Source organism: Natrix helvetica (assembly GCF_964273705.1).
Source record: "Natrix helvetica genome assembly, chromosome: Z".
NCBI classification, from domain to species: Eukaryota; Metazoa; Chordata; class Lepidosauria; order Squamata; family Natricidae; genus Natrix; species Natrix helvetica.
Genome location: NC_138554.1, coordinates 53,529,039 through 53,551,416, shown reverse-complemented (window position 1 = coordinate 53,551,416; position 22,378 = coordinate 53,529,039). Strand labels below are relative to the sequence as shown.

Here is a 22,378-nt window from a genome sequence, read left to right as displayed (position 1 = left end):
GTTCCACGTGGCCGTTGAGGCAGCACTTCTAGTTGAATGAGCCGTTATCCCGTGGCACTGGTTTACCTCTCGCCTCATAGGCTCGGGCAATACAAGCCTTCAACCACTGCCCAATAGTAGAGGGGGAAACCCTTGACCCAATGGCAGAAGGCTAGAAAGAGACAAATAGCGCCTCCGTCTTCCTGGAGGGCGCCGTCCTCTTTATGTAAATACGGAGGGCTCTCCACACGTCCAGCTTGTGCCATGATTTCTCCTTCCTATGAGTGGGATAATTAGCTCCTGGGCCCTATGAAAATAGGAATTTATCTTAGGGATAAAAACAGGATCAAGCCTCAGCACGACCCTGTTAGGCTGGAAAATATCTTTGTATCCTCAGAGATCCTCCTTGCAGACATGATGGCAACCGAGAAGACAACCTTCAGGGTAAGGAACTGCAAGGAAACGGTCCTCAGAGGTTCAAAGGGGGGATCCACAAGAACCAGGAGGACCATGGACAAATCCCAAGATGGGAACCTGTGAACTACTAGGGGCCGTAAATTATCCACCCCTTTTAGAAACCTCTTCACCACCGGATGACGGCCCAGGCTCTCCCGACTGTCCAGGACCAGGACAGTTGACAGGGCCGAGACTTGTCTCTGAAGCGTGTTATGGGCCAATCCCCTCTCCAACTCGTCCTGGAGGAATTCCAGGATATTAGGGAGTGAGGGACGTTTGGGGTCCACACGCGCCTTACGGCACCAATCACAAAAAGTGGACCATGTGGCGTTGTAAATCCTGGTCGTGGCTGGGCGCGATGGTTCGTATCACCCATGAGGAGAACCTCGCCTCCTTCAAGATCTCCCTTTCAAATACCAGGCGGTCAACTGGAGCCACTGAGGCTCCGGATGGACCAGGACCCCCTGGCGAAGGGAGATATTCTCTTGCGGGATCCTCCAGGGTTTGGCAATGGACAGACCTAAGAGGTCCGCGAACCAAGGCTTGCGTTGCCAGTATGCGGCGACCATGATTACCTCCACCCCCTCCTTCACTATCTTCCCCAACACCCCTGGGATCAGTGGAAATGGGGGAAACGCATAAAGCAAGCCCCGGGGCCACTTGCTGCGTAAGGCACTGCTCCCCTCTGCTCCCTGAGTCAGGAACCGTGTGAACAAACTGGGGAGCTGGGCTTTTTCTGGTGACGCGAATAGGTCCACCTCTGGCTGTCTCCTGCAAATCTCCTTGAACAGCTCCAGATCCAGCTGCCACTCCGTCTGGTCCACTGTGGCCCTGCTGAGCCAGTCTGCTTGGTGATTGGCATCCCCGGATATGTGCTCTGCCTTGATGGACAGGTGCCTCTCTGCCCAATGGCCCAGGTGCTGATATTCCACCCAGAGGGCTCTGGGGTGAGTCCCTCCCTGTCTGTTTACATGCGCCTTCGTAGTCGCGTTGTTTTTCAGAAGTAGGACGTGTCTTTGCTCTACAAGGGCCTGAAAGTGTTGAAAGGCCAGATAAGACGCTCGCAGCTCCAGCCAGTTTATGTTATGTTTAAGATCCAAAGGAGACCAGCGACCTGGGCCAGCTCTGTCCCCAGCACCACCACCCAGCCATAAAGGCTTGCATCTGTGGTCAGAGTGAGCCTCTCCGGCTCTCTGAACACACAGCCCTTAGCTAGTGCTGGGGAAACCCACCACTTTAAGGAGAGCCTCACTTGGGTGGGGCACTTGAACCTGAAAAGTAGAGGCACCGCGTTTGCTCCTTTGGTATGGGAATAGAAACCACTGGAGAGTTCTGGCATGGAGCCTTGCCCAGGGAACAAGATCTATACAAGAAATCATCTTTCCTAGCAACTGGGACAAGGTGACAATGGGTACACTCCTTTCCTTCTGCACCTGTTTGACTAGCTTCACTAGACTAGTCCTGCGATCCTGGGACAGGAAGACCATGCCGGAGGAGGAATCTATGACCACATCCAAATGTAACAGTCTGTTAGAAGGTCGCATATGGCTCTTCTGGAAATTTACAGAGAACCCATACCTCTGCAGGGTTTCCACCGTTGGACCAAGATCTTGAAGAGACCGCTCCGGCGACTCTGCTTGGAGGAGAATATCATCTAAATAGCAATGAAGTCTGACAGGAACCGTTCTGAGGTGAGCCGCTAGGGCCACCAGGAACTTCATGAAAGTCCTGGGAGCCAAAACCAGTCCAAAAGGAAGAGCCCTATACTGGTAATGGTTACCAGCATAGGAAAACCTAAGTAACTTTCCGTGTTCGGGGAACATTGATATATGAAGGTAGGCCTCCATCAAATCAATGGAAGCTAAGTAGTCACCTTCCCTGATACCTTCCAGAATGGAACGAAGGGAGGCCATCTTAAACCGTTCGTATACTAGGCAGCAGTTCAACCTTTTAAGGTCAAGAATCGCCCTCCATCCCCCAGACGACTTCGGAACCACAAAGAGGTTAGAATAAAAACCCTTGCCCCAGTCCTCCTGGGGGACCAATTCGACCACCTGGACCCCCACCAGATGGTCGATCATTTGGCGCATGAGCTGTCTCTTAAGCACACACTTGGCGGATGTGAATGTACGCAAAGAATTAGGGGGGACGGAAAGGAATTCCAGTCGTAGGCCAAATGTTACCATATTAAGGACCCAGAGATCCAATGTAATACTCTCCCATGTCGGCAAACAACGCCAACCGACCATCAATGGGAGCCATCCAAACCCGCTCATTTATTCCGGCAGAAGGGGCATCCGCCTCCCCCGGAAGGGCTACTTACTCTGGGGCTGAAATCTTGACCTATCCCTGTAGGAAGACCTATCCTGCCCCCTGTCCTGACGTGGCTGAAAAGTTCTAAGTTGATAATGATAGCCCGTGTCGGTACCCCTATAGGGCACCCAGCGTGTATATGGTGTATACTTGTGTTCCTGCTTCTTAGTTGTGGCAGGCAAAACCTTATGTTTGTTCTTATCCTCAATAAGAATTGGGTCCAGAACCTCGCCAAACAGCTTCTTCCTCGCATATGGGCCAGCAGCCAGCTTCCACTTCCCTTTGGCATCCGCCTGCCAATTCCGGAGCCACACTATCCGCCTAGCTGAAACAGAGGAAGAAAGAGCTCTGGAGGCAAACTTAGCGGCATTCAAGGTCACATCAGCCGAAAACTGGGTCGAGCAATGACCTTGCTGATATCCTGAAGCAGTCTCACATCTTGCACCAGAACATGCTCCTGCATTTGTGCAAGCCCCATCAGCATAGCGCAATTGAAGAAGGATGCAGAAGAGGTGGCCTTAATCGCCCACGTTGCCACCAGGAAGGTCTTACGCAATGCCAGTTCAGTTCTCTTATCTTCCGCCTTTAGGTTGTCTGCCACATCACTCACCACCATGGGCGTTGGTGATGCCAGGGTGGCCACAGGAGCATCCACCTCTGGAACCTGTAACGCCTGGGAGAAATCAGGCTCCATATTATAGAAGCGACTGTCATTCCCACCCTGGGTGGGAAAAGTACCTGGCTTGGCCCACTACTTCTGAATGACGTCCAGAAACAGTTTCGGCGCAGGGATCTCCTCCTTCCGTGCCACGGGTTCCACAAAGAAGCGCTTTTTCTTTGGCGCTGCCTTGGAAGTTGAAGCCTCGACTACGGACTCCTTATCCTTCTGCTTGTCAGCCTCCGTCTTGACAGCCACCGTACTCTTGGCTTTAAATAGCAAGGAACAAAACAAACTAGGAGGAAACAAACTGGCAAAAGCTGGGACATCCAGTGCCAAACCTTCATCATCAGAAAGCTCCGTCTCCTTTTGCTCATCTTCCTGGATCGAAACCTCGTTCCTGAGCGAAGGAGAAACCTCTCTCTCTGTGCCCTGTCAGGGCGAGCAACTGGATCCTGGAAACGTCTGCGCTTGGCCTCCATCAGTTGCCTGGTCAGAGGAACGATCCTGGAGGGCTATGCCATGTGCAATGGCTCGATGAATAAGACATTGAATGTTATAAAGCAAATCATCAAATTCACCAATTGCATGACTAGGCCCAGGCCTTGGTGCCAGCTGGTGCTTGTCGCCTGATTCAGTGACAGGCGCAACACATGTAAACGGATGGCACTCTCCTTCCTCGTCTCTACCTCTGAAAGTGGAGGTAAGATGGAACTGGCCCTTGGAGATCCAGATAGTCTTGGGAGGAGAGGGAGAAAGTGGAGCTGCCCTTAGGAGTGGGGGGGATCTCACTGATGACAAAGGGGCCTTAACTCCGCCTCCCTGCCTGGACTTTTCCCCATTCCCTTTACTTCCCTGCCTGGAGGAATCTTGTTTCACCAGGGAAGGAGGATCCGGTGGGGAACACTTCCTCTTCTTCGAGCTCTTCAAGGGAGCTGCAGAAGCCACCCCTGAGTTGCTCTCACTGGGGGAATCAGCCATGGCAATGGTACAACACACTGTGCTCTAAAACCTCACTCCACTCGTTTCGGCAACAGCTCAGCAATCTGTGACTCACAGGATCCGGCAGTCGCAATGTGCCTCGTGCATTGAGAAAAGGGAAAATAAAATGGCCACCGACCATGTGACCCATCGGAGGTCCAATCAAAATGGTCGCCACCTCATGGCCACCAACAAAATGGCTGCTGCCATGGGATCCTTCCCAAGATGGCTGCCACCCAAAAAGCTCTTACAAAATGGCCACCCCCAGGGCTCCATACTTACGAAGAAGCAGCTTCAAGGGAACAAATGCTGCTGGAGAGTAAACGTCCCTGAGAATGTCCGGATCAGCCGCGCGGCTCTCTGCAAGGCCAGCCAGCGCCGATCGCACCCTCCTGCTGTTCCAGGCTTCCGCAGCCACGTGGAGGCGCCGGCGCTTCAGTAGCTACATCAACCACCCGCTGCAGCCCCTGAAAACCAGCAGCAACGCAGGCAGCCTCTCTGACGAGTCATCAGTCAATCAATCATTAAGCCGAACGGAGCTGCAAATAGAGCTCCGATAGCCGGCACATTCAGCTGCTTTCCTACGAAGAGCCCAGAGACCTCCACGGGAACCAGTCCAAGTGCTTAACTAGGCGAGCACCAACAAGGTGGGAAAAACTTGTGAGCCAAGTTCAACACCCTCCACTCAGATAACAACATTAAAAACCAGAAAAAATAACCTTAAACCAAAATAACTCTACCAACCAATTTTCAACTCACAGCAATAAAAATTACATCTCTTTTCGGACAAGACTGAGTCAGAATTGGGAGTCAGCAGGGGAAGCTGGAGGCGTGGCTTCAATTCTGACTGAGTATTTTGGGCAAATAAGGATTGAACAACCCACTTCTGGACCCTCCTGCGCCATCAGCTGGAGAAACAATAATGATCAAATCATTAAAAATGCAACTCACAAGCATTCCACCACTCACCGCTCTTGAGGTCAAAGCGCCAGGCTGGCACACTGGTACTTGCTACAGCAGCTGTGTCAAATGGCAGTGGGATGGAGAGGTGGACTGAGCCAGAAAGCTGGACTTCTGTGCTATTTGCAGTGAAGAGGTGAACGCTGACTGCAACAATAGGCACCAACTCCAACCAAGTATTACTAGCTGTAAAAAGAGAATTAAGAAATAATGACACTCACATCCCCAGAGGCCCCACAGCTACATATACATTGGATATGCATTTTCAAGAGACAAAATCCAAAAGATACTATTCTGTGCACAGAGTAGTGTTTGAATTGTTGTAGATTAAAAGGATTTTTAATTATAATCATATATTGTTAAAATATATACTTACTCTATAAAAAACTGAGGGGGGGGAGATGGAATTCAGAGGGAGGGAAAGTTTCTTTGTTCTCAGTGAGCTGTGCTTGGAGGCCTTGCAGGAATTGGGCACTTAAGAAAACAAATTTCATGTGACCGGGCTAAAGATTCAAGTCCAAACTACAGAATGCTGGCAAAATTGGAAGATAACATTTAGTTAATTGCATGAGAGTTATTTAATTTATTGTGTTAGCTTGATGGATATGTGCTCACTCAGATTTTTATAGATTGCTGAATGCTGGGTTTCAACCTCATATAATTCATAGCAATTACATTATTCTTTCAAGTTTTTACTTTGTTTCTTATACTTCCATTTGGGACTGGTTATAGGTTACAATTTATTTAATAACTTATTCCAGAGTAAAGGGGATTTGATGTTCTGTTCCATATTCCAGATGACAGTGGGGAATCTTCCTATTCAAGGACAGATGATGGCAGTATAAATGCCTGCTCAGTTGTAACTCTGTAGCTGAATATCCCAAACTCAGATATAAAGGACACGAAAGACCTCGACTGACTGGGGTTGTTATTAGTAACAAATATCTCCTTCTCCCATCCTCAATACATCAACAATAATCTAGTTAAATATATATTTCATATCTCCAAATCTGGTGTCAGAGACAAGCTGTAATATAATGGGTAGCCTTAATGCTCCACCCCTCCCTATCCCACATTCCATGATGGCCCCTTACCACTGCCATTACTTTCAGCCCCGATGAAGGACGGGAACCCTCTCATGTCTGGCCCACCACTGGCGGCAGTCAAAGTGGCTGAAAGCTGGCTGTAGGTGGAACTGCGGGACAGGCGAGCAGATTTGCGCTGGAACTGTGCCCATGGCTGGCTCTTAGCTCCTGCAATGATCAATACTTAAATCTTCTGGTCTAACTGGGCAGTATTCATAAAAGACCATAGAATCCTTAGTTTTTGATGCTGTACCTTAATACATAAATTTGCAGTGCAATAAATAACTCAAGAAGGTATCCATAAATGTTTGGTCATTAACTACAAGATACAGCCTTCAATAAATTCTGATTCTAGTATAACTCCTATGTGTTGGAGAAAACATAAAAAAATTGGTTATCTATATGTTCGGCCGTTTTGAACTAAATTTGTATACAATCTTATAAAATTGTTCAGTTTTTAAAACAAAATTTGTACAAAATAGAATAGATTATGACCCAGATCATAATATTAGATCCCAAGTTGCCCTTACTAAGTTTTTTTGATAATCCAAATAACACCTTGAAACATAAAGACTTGATAGTTTTCTTATTGGTTGCAGCCAGACAGGTAGTAGCAAGGTCCTGGAAAACAGGAAAGGCTTTGAATAGTTCCATATGCTTTAATGGCAAAGATGACAACAAAGGTGGTAATATCATGATAATACATTACAACCACAATTGAACCCAAATTTTCTGTTGCTAAGTAAAATATATGGTAAGTGAATTTTGTCTGATTTTACAACCTTTCTTGCCACAGTTGTTAAGTGAATCACTTCAGTTATTAACACAGTTGTTAAGTGAATCTGACTTGCTCTTTGACATTGCTTGTTACAAAGTGGCACAAGTTGGTCATGTGGCCCCGGAACATTGCAGCCATCATAAATATGCACTGCAACAATCATAAACATGAGTCAGTTGCCAAGTGTCTGAATTCTGATCGCATAATCATGGGGATGCAGCAATGCTGTAAGTATGAGAAACAGCACATTTTTAGAGTGGTTGTAGCTTTGAATGGTCGTTAAATGAACTGTTATCACCCGAGGACTTTCTGTAGTTTGCCTACCAAGCAATTAGGTCAGCAGATGATGCTGTCAAGAAGTAATTGTATTAAACTCTGCAGCATCTTGAATCTCCAGGTTCCTATGTATAGGGCCTTTTGGGGACTTCAGGTTAGCATTCAATACCATCATTCCAGAATGTTTATGGAGATTCTCAGTCATCCAAGTCATGGTTATCTCAAAGGTGCTTTTTCAAGAAGCAACTGGATTTTCTTGTTTTTCTTTGAAGATACTCTGCTTCTCATCCAAGAAGTTTCTCCAGAGCTGTAGAAGCATGTTTGGGAAATCATTCCAGAAATTCTCTACTCTAAATTGATCCAGCTTTCTGTACCTGCTCATAGTTGTAGGTAGATAATTCATTTTTGACAGATAAGAAGCAACAGGTGAGGCTAGGGAAAATTATATCTCATATACAGGCGCCTCTCAGGGCTGTGTGCTTGCTCCATTGCTCCCTCCCTCCCTAAATATACCAATGACTATCTCAAGGGAACTCTCTGTTAAAGTACTGAAGTTTGCAGATAATACTATGATCATTGGCCTTATTCAAGATGGTGATGAGTCTGCATTTAGTTGGGAGATTGAATAATTGGCCCTGTGGTGCAGGCATAACAATCTAGAGCTGAATATGGTTAAAACCATGGAAATGAGAGTGTATTTTAGAAGGAGCCCTTCTATTTTATCATTTCTTACCATATTTGACAGCATAGTATTAACACCAGAGTCCTTCAAAATTTTGGGTTCTATAATTTCCCAGTACTTGAAATGGACACTTAACATTAGAACCATCATTAACAACAAAGAATGTTCTTCCTGTGTCAACTCAGGATGTTCAGACTGCCCCAGGAGCTGTTGATACAGTTTTACAGAGGAATTATTGAGTCTGTCATTTGTACTTCTATAATTGTTTGGTTTGGTACAGAAACCAAACAGAAAAAGTACAGACGCCAGTGAATAGTTAGGATTGCAGAAAGAATAATTGCAACCAGCCTGCCTCCCATAGAAGATATATATATATATGGCTATAGCATTTTTATTTATCCTTCTTGTTATCTTCTTTATTCTGCCTTCTATTGGTATTATTATATTGATCATTATCATTCTGTTGCTTTACATGTACACTGGGAGCTTCAGCACAAAGGACAAATTCCTTATGTGCTTAATCACACTTGGCCAAATAAAGTATTCTATTTTTACTTTGCCTGCTTTAAAGGTAACAATTACATATAACAAAGCTTTATTAATTACCTACTACCAGTCTCCAGATTCCTAGATAATTTAAATAAATGTGGCTATATGTATTTTATTTGTATATATCAACCCGGCATAAAAAAACTGCAGAGGTTCTCAAACTTTGTGATATTATGATTTCCTGAAATGACAAATAAATTGCCCCCAAAATAAAATCAATAAGTGTCAGAATCAGGCAAGAAATTAGTATATCACTTTTCAATTGAAATCAAATTTAAAGTCATAATTTAATACAAAGGATGAACTTGTTTACGTTTGCATAATTTCTGAAATACAGAGACTTTATATGAAAGTAGAGCTAAGCTGTATGTTTCAATGAACCCCTAAGTGCTCAAAAGATGATACAACCTCCTTGATTTATGACCATAATTGAGCCCAAAATTTATGTTGCTAAGCAAAACAGTTAAGGGTTTTTTGCTCCATTTTATGATCTTTCTTGTCACAGTTGTTAACTGAATCACTGCGTAACATTAGTTAGTAATATATTGTTAAGTGAAATCCATTGACTGTACTTGTCAGATGGTCACAGCTGCAACCATCATAAATATGAGCCAGTTGCCCAAGTATCCAAATTTTGATCATGTAAACATGGGGATACTGCAATGGTTGTAAGTGTGAAAAACAGACATAACACCTTGTTTTCAGTGCCATTGTTACTTTGAATAGTCACTACACATATGGTTATAAGTTGAGGGCTACCTGTAAGTGAAACAAAGTTAAACCCTACATTTTTCTGCAAATTGGAACAGAAGCTTATGTGCAATTGTTTACAGATTCAAAATAAGAAAACCGAATATAGCAGATGCAGAAATTTCAGTACTCTTCTAATTGATCCCTGTAAAGTTGTCAATAAAATCCATAAAATTTATTGTCTCATTAGATCTACAATTAGCCAGGAGATGAGTTTAACAAATTAATGAATATGTGATTCTTCCAACCTTTAAGGTTGTCACTTATTGTTCTATCTACTTTTAACAACAGCCATAGGTCAAAGGGTGAACAGTGAAGTCCAAGATAAATCAGTTTTACAAACTAGACAGCTTTAAAAACAATATCTAAAGACTTCCTGCTAACAATTTCAACTGTGAGAAATTGAAATTATTGAAGGAACTGAAGGAAATTTCAGAAGACCAGAAGTTACTGCAGGAAATCCAGAAGATCAAAAGAAACGTCTTCTAGAACTGATCCCAAACTGATAAACAGAACCTGCAAATCACTGTAAATGACTTGCTGAATAGTTTAATTCAGGGGTGTCAATGTCAAGGCCCCCGGGCTGGATCCGGCCCATGGGATGCTTAGATCTGGCCCACAGGCCCACCCTGGAAACAGCAGCGGACCAGCCCGCGGTGCCTCTGCTAGCATTGTTTTTGGCCATGACGGCCTCCTGCAGCCCTCTGCCAGTGAAAATGGAGGTTGGGTGGGTGGGTCCTCCAAGATCTGTTTTCACTGCCAGGGGGCTAGCAAAACAAACTGAAAGCAAAACAAAACAAAAAGAGAAATGTTGTTCCTTTTCCATTAGAGCATCCAAGTAGGGACAGAAAAGGAGAAAGGGAAAGAGGAAAGACAAAGAAAAAGAAGAGAAGATGGGAAGAGAGCAAGGAAGGAAAAAGAAGGAACGAGTGGAAGGAAGAAGAAAGAATGAAGAGGGAAGGAAAAAGAAGCAAAGAAGGAAGGAAGGTTTAGCATGTTTAGCATTTGGCCACCAGCAGCCCTGCTGCCCTTTCGCCATCCCCTTGTATCCTCCTCCTGACCTCTCTTGGTGGCCTCCCATCCTATCACTGAGAATGCTTTGGTTACAAAGGCAGGTTTCATTGTGTGGAGAGAGAGTGGGCCTCCCTCTGACCCTCCCTCCCTCACACAACATGAGCAACTTGGGCAGGGTAAGCAAGAACAGCAGCAGCAGCCTTGAGGAGCAGGCAAGCGCAGCCAGGCACCCCCTCAGGGAAGTGGGGCTGGGCTAGGCTGTGGAATCCTGGTGCCTAGGAAGCATGAAGGCCAGGTTGAGTGCTTTCCCTCCGCTGCCTAGGACAGCTTGCACCACTGTCTGGGGGTCCTCAGCGTCACTTGAGGGATGGTGAGGCTCCTCTGGAGGACAAAGGTTTGGTGCTCTCCTGGTCTCACCTTCCTCTGCTGGAGAAAATGGATCCCCCCCAGCCTCGCCTGTGCCACCACAGGTGCCTCTGACATGAGGGGGTCAAGCTGGTCACACCCACCCTGGCCATGCCCACCCCAACTCCCAAGATCAAACACAACCCTGATGTGGCTCTCAATGAAATCAAGTTTAAAACCCCTGGTTTAACTGAAATAGTTGTCCACGAGTCCACATTACAACAATCTTATGCAACATGATTCACATGACAGAAAAAAAAACTATTCCCTGAACTCATCCTCAAAATCATCATATAAAACATTCAAAAGAAAACCTTGCTAAGTCTGAATTATTTACACTGAAGTGGTTTGGGCAGAGAAACAAAAACTGTTCAACCGTAACAACACAGAAAAAAACATTTAAATAAATGAATATCTTGTTAAGTGTAGATGTTAATATTTTCAGGTTCTGTGGCAGCTAGTAGCATAGATCGTGTGGGTAGACTGAATTCAACTAAAATCAAGTATATTAGAAGCTAATGTTTCATGGTCCAGGTGAAAAAAATTGGAAATGTCATTAAGTCAATGATTCAAAAGAGACATTCAAACTGTGAAGCACTTACAGAAAAGAAAAATAAAGGTGTTGTGATGGTGTTCATAGTTACTGGATTTGAATATTATGGAAAATCTTTGCAGGAATCTTACACGTGCGATATTTGTAAGGAGATCTAAAAATGTTTCTGAGCTACAAGAGTTCTGCAAAAAAGAATGGGGGCTATAGGAACATTTGAAAGCTGTTTCTTTTGCCAACAGGTGTAAAAGAGTTGATTGAAAGGATGCCTAAATTTCTCCAACTGACATTTATGTTTTTTGAAAATTTTGTATTTGTAACTGCACATAAATAGTAAGCATGCATTCAAATTTGCAGAAAGAAATCATATTCACCTCTGCATGATGGAGAGTGAATGCAAGTCTGTTCATTTTGAGATTATTTGAAACATACAGCTTAAACAAACTAACTGTTACATATATTGTACCATTTTCAAATAGCCACCCACATTTATTTCTGATCAATATTTGTTCTTTATAAGCAGCAACTATACAAAATCCTTACACACACAAATTAATTGCTGAAAATGGAATCAGTATACTGAAAAATTCCTTTCTTGTTTTGTTGTATGTGTTCATTTTGTTCATTGTTTCAAAATTCATGAGAGATATTGTTAGGAATTTTATTTCAAAGCAGTACTAGAAGACACATTGATGAATTGCTCATTTTCAGTAGTAGCAAGTGCACAAGCTCAGCACTGAATGGATTCAATAACTTCATTAACACATATATTTCTATAGATTAGAGCTTTGCTACATGCTACATTGCTAGAAATGCTGGAGGCCAATGAATATGTTCAAGACAAATAAACTGCATTTATCTGCTATTGGTATTAATGTTAAATGGGAATGCTGAAAGCATACACCATCCTCATTTTATCATCCCCCACTTACCAGTACTCTCATCATATGGGCTCCTGATTCTATCAGGACTTATTGAGAAGGTTTCAACTCATTTGCTTATGATTTTAGCAAAGGCCCAATTAGCTCCTTCCATTACTTAACCCAGAATGAATAACTGACATCTTAAAGATTTCTATCCCCAAAGTCTCTGCAAAAGCACTTGAACAGATTCTTTTTTGTACAAATTGGTATTAAGTTGCTGTGGAAGTACAGAGCTTGTAGAAATGAAGAGCTTTTATCCTATCATATTTTCTATTGTCTAGCAAGTTCTTAACATAAATAGAACAGTATTAAGAACATGCGCAAAGCTTCAGTGACCTATTCTGGGGCTCAGAATCACAACTTCTACATCACAGCAACTATGTATTCTACCAGTCCTGCTCCAGAAAATAGTATTTCAATTAGGTGGAATCCAGTGCAGTGACTGAATGCCCTACTTTGTTTTGGACATAATGGATCTTGGGACCTACCTGGAGAACCAACAAGGATTTGTATCAAGTCATCATAAAGGATAAGTGTTGCAGGACGCTCTGGGAGCAGATAGAGACTTACAGAAGCATAGACTGCAAGGGAAAAAAAAACCTGAATTAATATAAAACTCCCCTTTCCTTTGAAGGAGGCTAATTCTAACATACAACCTATCTTTTGAGGCATGGCATAAATAAGGGATTTCTTACTGGGGGCAGATGGCAAAAAATATTGGGAGAGTGTACATACTTTTCTGGCTTAACCTTTTGCAGTGGCTCAACTGAATTCTCACTATGCAAACAATGGATTGAACATCCAAATTTCCAAAATATAATTTGTGGCTACAAGCTGCTAACTGCCTTTCATTTTCTTTGACTCAATCCTTAAGAGCAATGATTCTAAATCAGGGACATTCAGGAAGCAAAGGAAAGTAAAGGATGCCAAATGGTAGGAACAAAATGATAGCCCCTCCCCCCTTTATAAGCGCACTTATGTATAAGTGTACTCATACATAAGTGGCTCAGCTTCTCTGCTCTGTTGTGACTGTCATTTTGACTGTCATTGTTTGACACCGTTGTCAAACAATATAGCCGCCTGTTCTAATTGCAAAGCACAATTCATTAGTTCAAATACCACAGCAAATATTAATTTTATTTCCAATGAAATCAGGATGTTAACAACCAGCTCTGATCATTCCTAGTTTTGGTTTGTTTTCTACATCATGTTACTAATTCAAAAATATTTAAATAAGACATCTTTTAAAACAAGGTTTGGTTTAAAAGCTAACTGAAGCATTATGTTTATCCATCTCTTTTATTAGTATTTATCAGAGTAGGAAAGTTTGGTTTTCTCTCTTTTCTTAGATAAATTTTCTCAGTCTAATAAATTCTTTACAGATCTAATAACTGAAAATTATTTACTGATCCAGTAATATGATGGCAAAGGAAAAGCTTAATAAAAATGCAGTGAGAGTAGGAATATTCATTAAATCTACAATAGATTCTGAATATTGTACTCAAAGAGAGCAATTCCATAATGAGTCAGCCTGGATTTTAATCAAAATTGGCAAATGTGTTTTAAAAATCTGATTCAGACAATTTCCTCAATAATGTCTTACCTATTTTTTCTGGTATCACTCTGCCACTATGAATGGCTTAAAACCTATTCTCATTAGTGTTATATGACCACAATGATGGTTGGATGATTCCATAATGCTAAAAATCCCAAGGAGAGTGAAATAATTTTGGCTGAATTTAACTTTAATCTCAATGCAGATATACTATCCATAAATAGAGCTGAAGCAAAGAAGAAAAAAAATGAAACTTCAATTAGGAAAGGAGAAGAGAAGAAATGGGTTACCTTACAAGCAGTGGTGGGTTCCGAATACCGTTCCAACCGGTACGGTTGGAACACGCCCAGTGTCGTCCACATGGACGTGCGCATGCATCTTACTACTTCCTCGAGCCTCCACAATGCTCCAGCTGCTCAGCGGAGCATTGCGCAGGTGCTGTACGTGCCGTGCGCGGAAGCGCTGAAGACTTAAAAGACCGGTAGGAAGCTTGGGCGGGGGGGCCCTCCGGAGCACCGTACTGGAATGGTATCCGGTGCTCCGGGCAGGCTCTGGTACGCCTGTACTGGGGCATACCACCTGCAACCCCCCACAGCTTACGAGTTAATCCTGATTTCTCATAGTTTTCTTTCTGTCAAGTTTCACCACTTAGGACCTTACCCATGACCTTACTATTTTGTTAAAATATGTGATCCATATTTGCATGCAAAAGAGCCAAGAAGCTAAAGAATTTGTTCTTGGCTTCTAAAAAAAAGCAATGTCAGGAGTTTCAATTCACTTTTCGATAAGATAGATTCCAATTTCTAATTATAAGAAAGAATAAGCCAACAAGGAGTAAACTATTTCACAGTTCATTCCAGTAAATGAGGATTCCTGCAGTATTATCCATACAAACACAGATAGAAGTAACAACATAAACAAAGGCTATCAGTGCAACCTCAGTTCCAGTTATATTCAATCTTATCTCTACAGAAGAATATCTGCTTTCCATGCAAACCTGCATCTTCAATTGCATCTGAGGTATTTCCCCTTTCATTTGATCAAATCTCAAATATTCAAGACTGAACCTTTTAGCATTCTTCCAACACAGAGACCAGGATCACAATGAAAGACTGCCTTCAAACCCAATTACATAATCCATAAAATACCAAGATTAGTATTAAGTTACTGAGAGATTCAGATATAGCAAAATTGCAATTTCAATATAATAATTAAACATCTAATTGAAGTGGATTTAGATAATAAGAACCACCTAGACGCATCTGGAATTGCAGAGCCATCATTTTCCCAGTTATCTTTTCCAGAAAATGAATTTTTTAGACTACCTTATGATTGCACAGAACTTTTGGATCTTACAAAATACCTTCAATGCAATCTTAAAGGAGGCACTGATAATTATTGGACCAGTACGTCTTTCATAACATTAATACCTTTTATATTCTACAAATTGAAAATAATTCATATTTGCAAGATTGGTGACTGCTGAAATTAGATCAGTATGTCATTCAACCTTAGATGGAACTGATTGAATTTATCCATGATTAACAAATACACAAAGAAATATAATCATCTCTATATAGGAATTTAAATGGACTCCCAGGTCAGTTTGATCTGTCTCAATAATTCTTCCATTTCTAATTCCCAAGCACCAGGGTTAAATTCTTTCAATCAGTTTCTCATTTCTTCACATGTTTGTACCAGCCACCAATTTGACACTAACCAGGAAGTAATCTATCTGTCCATAATAAAAACCAAAAAAAGCTATGCCACATTCACTGTACAGTATCATCTCCATACAAATAGTGAAATCCAGTATGGCTACATGCATGGGGCCAGATGCCAGCTAGGATATGGTCTTCATGAAAAACGTAATCCTAAAATACTCCTGATTGGGCAAAGTGGACACTGAAATTCACTAATAAGGAGCCTAGGGCAAACCAACATCAGATCAGGTTAGTACATATGGTACATAACAATATTCCTACATAATCCCAGCCACCCAAATCCAGGAGCAAGGAGTTAAGATTGGCAGACTAGAACTGATTAATGACAAGAAGTCCAAAGATCATGACCACTTCATCCCCCCCCCCTTCCAATCCTACCTTTTGAGAAAACTGCAGCAAAAAAATAGATTGCCCGGTGTGCTCTATCTATAGGTAGTCCTCAATTTACAACCATTTTTAGTGACCGTTTGAAGATACAATGGCACTAAAAAAGTGAATTTATGACAATTTACAACCACTGCAGCAATCTGACAAGCAAAGTCAATGGGGAAGCCAGAGTCACTTAACGACGTATTACTACTTTAACAACTGCAGTGATTCATTTAACAACTATGGCAAGAAAGGCCGTAAAATGTAGCAAACACACTTAACAACTCTCTTGTTTAGCAATGGAAATTTTTTGCTCAATTTGGTCTTAAGTCAAGGACTACCTATAGTCTTAAATCCTAGATAATAGATATTGTACCGACATATCATTGAGGAAAGGATTTAAGCAAGTTGGTAAAGAGTTCCAGGGACCATATCAAGTACTTCAGTTAAATATATGTGGCTCACAATCTATAAATAGTCCTACTCTTTTCCATTGGAACAGTGCTATTAAAACAGTGCTACACATATTTTGTAAAACTACAACAGAAAACTATTATTCAATGCACATTATTTTAACTTTTTTTCTGAATTTAGTTGTAGTATACACCACTGATGGATGTTTTCTTCCTTTTATAATGAAAATATTTTTCTTTGCATATTCAAACATAATTATAAATCACACTATTTTTATTTTTCATGTATTATAACAAAAGAAACTAAATAAAAAAAGTCTTCAATGACTTTATTGAATAACAGATTTGAAATTCACACAACAATGTTAAGATTAGTTGTTTTAATCTTGGTTAATTTTTGTGTGGCATTGTATTTCATGAACTCAATAATATGGTCATTCTAAATGAGGATCAGTCCCCCCAAAAGCCCCAACTATTCTGTGTTACCGTGTTTCCCCGAAAATAAGACAGGGTCTTATTTTCTTTTGACCTCTGAAATAAGCACTTGGCCTTATTTTTGGGGAGTCTTATTATTTTTGAGGTACAGGAGGCGGCGAGGGTGGTCACCTCATGGCTGCTGCTGTGTTGCAATATTTTCAGGGAGGGCTTATTTTAGTGCATGTGCTCAAAAGCCCGATTGGGCTTATTATCCGGGGAGGTCTTATTTTCGGGGAAACAGGGTAGTTATGGATTCCTGATCTTAAGCCAACTACTTCACTTGTACAACCTAGTTTGATCCTAAAGAATGGCTTCCCTAGGCAGCTTCTTGAAACTGTTTTTTCTTAATTTTTTTTACAACCCCCACCCACCCCCTAATCTTTCTCTATGATCAAAGGGAGTGATATAGATATAGGAATGGAATGACTCACTTTCTCCATGATGACTCTGTTAAATAGTTGAAATTACTGACCAACAATGGAACAACATAATAAAATTAATAGAGCCATAAAATACAAGTACTAAAATACTAAAAGTTAAATATTTAAAGCTACATCACTATATTATAAAATTATTTTATGCATAAGATTTTAATAATAAGTACAAGGTATAATTTACATTTTTTAATCATTACAGTCCATGGTGATATTAACCTTGCTTAGATCACTGTGGACCCTTATTTTACTTTTTTTTTAAAAATACATGAATGTGTTTATGTATATCTATTTATACCAGACAAGTTTAAGATGATCTTCATCCTGCCTTCAACCTTCAGAATTTAATATTTACTGCTTGAGGCAGCAGTGGCAACTTTCTCTATCTGATGGTCGAACTCATCCTGCATAAAACAAGTTAGTCACAGAATTGTCACAGAATCTAGTACAGCAAAGTTGATTAAGAACTCAATTCAATTTAGAACACACTCTCCCCCAAATTTGGTCAATTATGATCCTAAGATTGTGTTCTTTCTTCTATACCTAAAAATCCAGATATAAAGCAGAGATTTTACTTGGTGATCATCACTAAAGATTATAAATTCAACAAGGCATCAGGGGAAATCATGTTTCAATCCAGTTCATGGTTAATTATTGCAACTGCTTCAATGTTTTAACTGTTTTGGTAATTTTTTAATTTGTTATTATATTTTATAATTTATGCCCCCCCCCCTTCACTTGTTGAGATAGGCCACTATGGAAATCAAATAAATAAGTATTTAAAATGTCTTATGATCATAAGAGAAAATCACTTGCAAACAACAAAGCTGTAATAATTTATTACAATTATCCAATTCTGCCATTTAGATTTATAGTTACTCGTCAAACTTTCCATTTAAACAAAATGCTCATACCAGAGGTGAGTATGTGTTAGAAGGGCATAATGTCCTGGATAATAAGATCACTTTATTGGCCCATATTGGAATTTGGAAGCAGAAGTCACAGTTGGCTTTTAAATGGTTATTGTCAATACTTTCTGATTCTAGGCAGGAAGTACAGTAGGAGGTAATCAGCAATATAAATATAGACATCAGTGTTTCTATACACAGGTTTTATAGTAAAGATATAAATACAAACTTAAGTGCAAGCATACTGTGTAAGCATAATTTACTGAATAAATTTTTAACAAGATAAAAACAATGCAAATATTAGAAAGGAATTAAAGAGAATAAGACAGAATAGTGAATTAGAAAGAAAATAGAGTAGAAATAGAAAAGGAAAAAGACTGGGGAAAAGGATTATAAGGAAGCAGCTTCTAAGCTTTATGACAACGGTTATAAATGCATTTTGTCTCTTAATAAATAGTATAATTATAACACAAGTTTCTTCTTTTCATAAGCACTAACCTACAAATCATATGTACATTTTTTTAATTTTTCAGCAAAAAGTCCGTAATGGGCTTTCAGTCACTGATAAATGTAGTTGTCAGTCTTTCTCTAAAACCAAATTAATTTTGCCATCTCTCTAAATTCTGTCAACTTTTTCTTTTTCTTCTCTTATTTTTATTAAGAAAATTTCTATTTTCTTTCTTTACTATTTGCTATTTTCATTTATTGTTTTAATTTTCTATTATGGTTTTTACTTCGTTAAAAATTCCTTCAATAAAAGTGTAAAAGAATGAAACCATTTAGGTATTCTCAAACTCATCCAGTGAAGTTGTCACTCTTGATTTCAGCCTAACAAAAAGCTGATTGACTTTAATTTAAATTAAATTTTTAAAAAAGGTTTGAGGTTTCTCGACAGCTACACAGCTATTGTTCTCCCGCAATATGGGTTACTTGCAAGGGCGTCCATAGTAGTTTGAACAACAAAGCAATCAGAAGAATATCCTTTTTAATGTGAATTACATTCATCACACATGTAAAAGGAACAGGGTTTTGATCACGTAGTTCCACCTACCATTTACATCATTTTTATCTCCCCTGCGGATGAACCCCTGATTACAAACAAGTTTGCTATTACAAACTTGGTAAGAGAATTAAAGTTTGTCATTCTGTACCAGGATTTTTTGTAACAGAAGACTGAATTCTGACCTGGAAAATAAGTTACGGATGTATTTTCTAGTAATGTCTTAGCCAAACAGCTTGAGAAAGGTATCAATGTGACACAGTCACATTAAAAGTCATGTGAGATCTGTCCCAGCCCTACTATTGGAACATTATGCTTCAAACTATATTACCTGTGATGTATTTGGAGTGTTGATTGTGGTTTCAAACCTACTGTATTTTTCGGACTATAAGATGCACCAGAATATAAAAAGCACCACGATTTTGAAGAGGAATTTTTAAAAAAGGGTTTTGCACTCTGCAGGCCTCCCAAACCCTCTGCATACCTCATTTTTCGTGGAAAACAGGGCATGCAGAGAGTTTGAGAGGCCTGCAAAGTGCTCTTGAGGGCTGCCCCCCCCCGCAGAAATTAGCAAAAAACAGCCAGTTTATTGCTCATTTTTGCCCTCCCCAGCCCCCAAGGGCATTTTGCAGGCCTCCCAAAACCCCTGCAAGTCCATTTTTGCAAAAACTGGGATGTGCAGGGGCAGTGTTTCGGGAGGCCACAAATGCTGTATTCAGTGTATAAGACTCACCCAGATTTTCACACTCTTTTTGGGGGGGAAAGGTGTCTCTTATACTCTGGAAGATATGATATTTTACTATTGATTCCGCTTCTTTTCTCCTCTTCCCTATTCATAAATAACTACTGATATTTAGTAAAACCACTATCCATATCAATCTTTGACTCTTTGCAAGCAGCCTTCCAATAAATACTAAGGCAACAGCAGTCCCCAATCTAGGTCTATGCCATTTATGTCCAAGCCAAAGAACAGCAATACTTTTATCACTATACAACTAGCTATTTTTCATTGGGATTACCATGTAATTATGCAACCCACTATTCCCAGGGCACTCCAGACGATTAACAGAAATGGAATAACATTTGTCAATTTGTTCTTTGTGTCTTTTGTTCTTAGAGGGCTTTAATGGAATATTAGACATGACCATGGAAAATAACTCCATCATCCATTATTACTACCCATAATAAGTACATGACATCCAGAGTTGACAGGAAGTTCTCCAGCTGAACAGATGTGGGGGATGTGAGCTCTGAAGAGCTTCACATAACCCTGTCTGACAAACCAACTCCGGGGATCCTGTTTTGGATCAGAACCCCCCTGGAGGGGGGGTGAAGAAGGGGCAGCGTCTCATCAGACCCAGGGGGAGGCAACAGATCCCCCACAGGTTGAAGATTTGCCCTCTGAATCGGAGTGGGGGCGGCAGCAACACGGCTGCACAAGAAGCTGGCCAAAGCACTGAACAGGATGGTGAGGTTGAAATGAAAGACCGGTAAGAAAATTTATTTAACCCACAGTCATAAATCAAAACTTGGAAAAGGCAAAGAATCTTGAGAGTACAAATAATATTACTAGGCAGATCTGGACTTTGGCAAAAGGAAAGAAAGAAAGGAAAATGGAGGGTTGAAAACACTACCCCCAAAACAGACATTTGTTTGAAATAATTGGGACAGAAAGGGTGAAAGCAGAGAAGTGACAAACCCACTCAAATACAAACCTGGTTTTGGATTTGAAATAGAAACCAAACATTCCGAAGGAATTACTTTGTCCGAATGTCTGCCAACTAATATATCTCAAGCAACTCCAATTAAAGGTGGAATGTAACAACACAGAAAGATCAAGGAAAAAGCACTATTTTCTCACTGACAACTGATAACCTAATCTTGCCTATGCGGGAAGTTTTAATTAACCAATTGCCATAAATCAGAACTTGGAAAAGCAGGAGGTGAAAGAAGGGTTTTTTTCCTTCCTTTTTTTTCGGCAAAAGATTAAGATGGCTCCAGCTTCTCTTCCAGTTTCACAGTAGTTGAATTAACTAAATTTAAGGTAGACCAGAATCTTGAAATAAGAGTTGTATAATTAACTGTAAATTTGGAACTGGACATTAAGGAAGAACAAAAGACCAAGATGACGCCCGTCGCTCTTCCCCACAGCAGCTGAAGTAGATAAATTTAAGGTGGGTCAGAAATAAGAACTGTATAACTGACTGTAACTTTGGAACTGGACATCATGGAAAGCTGGGAATTTGAAGAACTACGTGAAATTATAAAAAATATGCATAAATCATTAAAGAAGAAGGCAAAGAAGAAGCGGGGGGGGGGGAGATAATGAAGAGGCAAAATGGAGGGAAATAAAAAGCAGACCAAAATCTCTATTGGGCTTGGCAGTGATACAGGAAAAAATTTTAAAGGGAGATGTGTCCTAACAAAAGGGAATAAAAAGCAGACAAAAGATGTTTTGGAGATTGTCAGTAATATAAGGAAAATTGAAGTAGGAGATTAAGGCTCCAACAAAGAGAAATATAAAAAATATTTTTGACAATGGCTTTGGGAAAATTGAGGAGGATGGACATGTCAAAACAAAGAAAAGGGAGAAGGCAGAAACAGAGAAGTGGAAAAAAGACCTACTAGGAAAAATCAGATAACTAGAAATTGTTATATGGGAAAATATAAAGCTAACATAAGGGGTTTATTCCTAAATATGACAATAAAATGGAGTTGCTACCTGGTTGAATATAATAGGAAGACAATTAAATAAAGGTTAAAATATATGGAATATGGATAAATATGAAACTGATATGGAGAGATTGTAAAGCAGAGGTTTGTGATTCATTTTTATATATGATAAACTAAGTTACTAATTGATTGAATATGACAAAAGGACAATTAAGCATGGGTTAAAATATATGAAACATGGACATATATAAACCTTTTAAGATGATGAACAAAGTGAGATGTTTACCGCTTGCTATTCTATATAATAGATTAAGGAAATTGTAATGAACATTGAACAGTAAGGATTGCTTACTCTAATCCAAGATATGGAAAAATGGAGAGAGAACAGGAAATATACTTACAATAGGAAACTATTGAGATTTAAAGACAGAAGCACAAATTGGGGGCATGTAAGGATGTATAATTA

The 22,378-nt window shown here is 40.5% G+C and overlaps 1 protein-coding gene across 1 annotated transcript in view; it reads right to left on the bottom strand.

Annotated features, from left to right (window-relative positions):
* FAM171A2 (family with sequence similarity 171 member A2) overlaps positions 1-22,378 on the bottom strand; it is a 79,128-nt gene that overhangs the window by 14,602 nt on the left and 42,148 nt on the right. Inside the window, exons 3-5 of the mRNA XM_081969765.1 lie at positions 12,848-12,940; positions 6,442-6,600; positions 5,357-5,533 (exon numbers count right to left, since the gene is read on the bottom strand). Coding sequence (XP_081825891.1) covers positions 5,357-5,533; positions 6,442-6,600; positions 12,848-12,940 — 429 coding nt within the window. The remainder of the gene's footprint in view (positions 1-5,356; positions 5,534-6,441; positions 6,601-12,847; positions 12,941-22,378) is intronic.